The sequence below is a fragment of the Mus caroli genome, unplaced genomic scaffold (genome assembly GCF_978045245.1).
Source record: "Mus caroli unplaced genomic scaffold, Mus_caroli_1 scaffold_2, whole genome shotgun sequence".
NCBI lineage: Eukaryota > Metazoa > Chordata > Mammalia > Rodentia > Muridae > Mus > Mus caroli.
In genome coordinates this window covers 69350577-69354080 of record NW_028227257.1, presented here as the reverse complement: position 1 = coordinate 69354080, position 3504 = coordinate 69350577, and the positions used below count along the sequence as shown (strand labels likewise).

The following is a 3504-nucleotide window of genomic DNA, read 5'->3' as shown; positions in this document are numbered from 1 at the left end:
TTCCTCAAGATGGAGTCTCCTAGAAATTTCAGAGAATTTACACCCATTAAGTCCTGCCACAGAGACTGACAGACACAACCTGAACAGGAGCAGTAGCAATAGACATGCGAACGTGAAGGCAGAGAAAGATCATGAAGCCTCACCCTCACCTCCAGACAAACATCTATACACCACTAAGAAATGCTGAGAACCGAAGAGGTCATCTTCTCCATGAAGGCACATACCAATTGGTTAGCCAACACTGATTGCCTTCCAGGAAAACATCAACATTCAAGCAGTAACAAGTAGCTTATATGCATCTCCTGCCAAAAGCAAACTTACTGTTACATAAAAGCACAATTGTGAGAGTTTTAAATCAGGTGAAGGAGTACAATTGGTTGAGAATATAATTGATTCCCTGGTATTGGCAGCTGACTACATTCCTGTCTGGAGGAAAAATTCAGTGGTCTACTCAGGATTTGAGATGGGTTCAGGGATTCAGTTGAAGAGTGAATCACCATCATAGTAATTGAGCACAGAAAGCCTTTTACATCTCTTAGCAAGCTCCGTGGATGAACCCAGAAGCCTCTGCATCAATATAATGTTATGAAGGACTAGAGCCCTCTGGCCTGCAGAAAGCATAATACTGGACTGATCTGAGAAGGTACCTTTCCTTGGAACAGGGCGGGCAGTAGCTCAAAACTGTTAACCATTTGTTCTTTTTCATATTTTATTTTATTTTATTTTATTTTATTTTACTTTATTTTATGTGTTTGTGTGTGTGTGTGAGTGTGTGCATCTATAAATGTATATGCAAGTGTGAGTGCAGGTGTTCATATAGTCCAGGGTTGTCAGATCTCCTAAAGATATAGTTACAATTGATTATGAGCCACACATCTGTTCTGGGCATTAGATTTGGGTTATACTCTTTAATTGCTGAACAGTCTCTGGCACTGGGTTAAGAATTCATAAATATTATGACATTATTATGTTAATGACATTTTCTGTGTTAAGCTCTTTTTAAGCCTTTAAAGTAAGTGTATTTTTAAAGCTTTGTGTAGATAATTAGGACGCTGAAGAGTGGGTCTCTGGGAGGCCTTTCCCTTAGGCCTGGCCACTTTAGCATGGGAATGTCTCCAGGATATTATTTCTTTTACTAGTAAACAAATAGAATGGCCTACTGAAGATTCTACCATTTTAACACTTAAGATTGCAAGGAGACTTCAGCACCAAACGAGACCATTTCAAAAATGACAAAGGACATTTTCCAGTCACAACCACATGAAAGAGCCATACTCTAGACTCCAAAAACACTCTAAGCAAGACAACTTTAGGCTTAGTGGAAAATTTAGAGAATCGTCACATGCTTTGATATTTGATTTTATGGAGGGATAATGAGAACTGAAGTAGCAAGTAGCAGCTCCAACTATAATAGGTACGAGTAATTTGTCATTAACCTGTCATTAACTTGGGATAATCAAAATCCTAATTTTAAATATTAGTATTAGTATAGAGACAGAAATTTATTTTTATACAATAATGAATGAAATCTGTAAAATTTAAGAGACACAGATCTTTTAACTAGCAGCACATATAAGTTTCATCAATTGGAGAAAATTTGTAGTCTAGAGTAAAAGAAAAAGTTTGATTAGTTTAGGAACTTATAAGTTAACAGTCTAATAATGTAAAATCCTAAAATATCCATGAAACTCATTTGCTAGCATTGTAATCTCTTCATAGCAATTTTAATCTCTTTGTTTCTTAAAGTATAAATGGCTGGATTCAGGAGAGGTGTGATAACTGCATAAAACACAGCAAGAAACTTGTCCACCCAGGTTATGCTGACTGGCCACAGGTAGATGAAAATGCAGGGCCCAAAAAATAATACCACCACTGTGATGTGGGCAGTACAAGTAGAGAGAGCTTTGGATGCCCCATCCTTAGAATGAAGGCGGACAGTAGTCAGGATATGGAAATAGGACACCAGCAACAGAACAAAGCATATGGCTGCTAGCACACCACTGTCAGCATTTATCAAAATTTCTAGAACATAGATGTCTAAGCATGCTAGCTTGATTACCAATGGAATATCGCAGAAAAAACTGTCCAAAACTCTGGATCCACAGAAGGGCAGATTTACAATTATAACCAGTTGGCTTATTGAATGCACAAAGCCAATCATCCATGACGCCATCACTAATCCAATGCACATATGTCTGCTCATGATGTTGGAATAATGGAGTGGCTTACAGATAGCTACATAACGGTCATAAGCCATTGATACAAGCAGTACCATCTCACCCCCTCCAAAGAAGTGTCCAAAGAAAATCTGACACATGCACCCTCCAAAAGAGATCGTCTTTTTTTCCTTGAGGAAGTCGATGATCATCTTAGGTGTAGTTACTGAGGAAAGACAGAAGTCAATGAACGAGAGGTTGGCCAACAGGAAGTACATAGGGGTGTGGAGATGAAGGTCAGTGATAATTATGACTACAATGAATATGTTGCCAAAAATGGTGATTAAATAAAGTGAAGAAAAGATCACTAAGAAAAATGCCTGGAGCTCCCAAGAGTCACAAAGCCCAAGAATAATGAATTCAGACACCTCAGACTGGTTTATTTTCTCCATTTAGTTCAGTTCCAAAGTATTCTGAAGTGAACACAAAGAATGAGATTCTGGGAATAACAGAGAATATTAATTAGAAGGAGTTCTTAAATTCTTCTGATAGAAGTGATTGAACCTTCTAACTTTGGGAATGATCTTGGCTTTTGGATATAATATTCTCTATCACATACATATATTCTTTGTCTTAAAAACCTTATTCTCATTTATTTACATGGAATTATTATAATATAATTAATATAATCATTATATAAGTGTATAAAAAGAAATGTATGCTAATGTAATGGCTATTGACAAAACAATGGCATACTTTACAGAAACAAATGAATATAAATAAATATTAATACAAATATATAAATAAAACACAAATATAGTTATATAAAATATAGAATAATTCATTAAAATATAGTAATTAAAGTGTTCAAAGCGTATATTTGACATAGTTTTTAGATGAAAAGCAATACAAAAATAATTTCTGTAGACATTATAAAACTATATATGCAATGACAAAAAATTTTTACGAGAAAAGTAATAAAGTCAGGTCAGGCCAAAAGTAAGAAGGAAGCTGAGCATATAAGCACATTAAGATACTCTTAAGTTTTTCATTTTGCATTTCATCATATAGCATTAATAGAATCTTCTCATTAAATACAGAGTTATGATAGATACATTAATATGAATGTTATCTGAATGAGGAACTATAATCTATTCAATACTGTATACCTGAAATAAATGTGAACTTAAAAAATAAGAATCATCAGGAGCTATACAATAGTAAAGTCATGTTCTATATGAACCAAAAATCTTAGAAGACTAGACCATTAATGAACCTCAATAATTATATGATTAATGAGTGGATAAATTTGTAAGTTATGTGCCAGGTGTGGTGGCGCACACCTTTA

The 3504-nt window shown here is 34.9% G+C and overlaps 1 protein-coding gene across 1 annotated transcript; it reads right to left on the bottom strand.

The window, feature by feature from the left end:
• Positions 1-1696: 1696 nt before the first annotated feature.
• Positions 1697-2608, bottom strand: LOC147005855 (olfactory receptor 4K3-like). Its single transcript, XM_085829568.1, has one exon. The coding sequence runs from the start codon at positions 2606-2608 to the stop codon at positions 1697-1699; it is 912 nt and encodes a 303-aa protein (XP_085685694.1).
• Between the last annotated feature and the right edge of the window lie 896 nt (positions 2609-3504).

Bases quoted from the DNA above. Each gene is read 5' to 3' on its own strand.
- LOC147005855 (XM_085829568.1), bottom strand. From the start codon at position 2,608: ATGGAGAAAATAAACCAGTCTGAGGTGTCTGAATTCATTATTCTTGGG.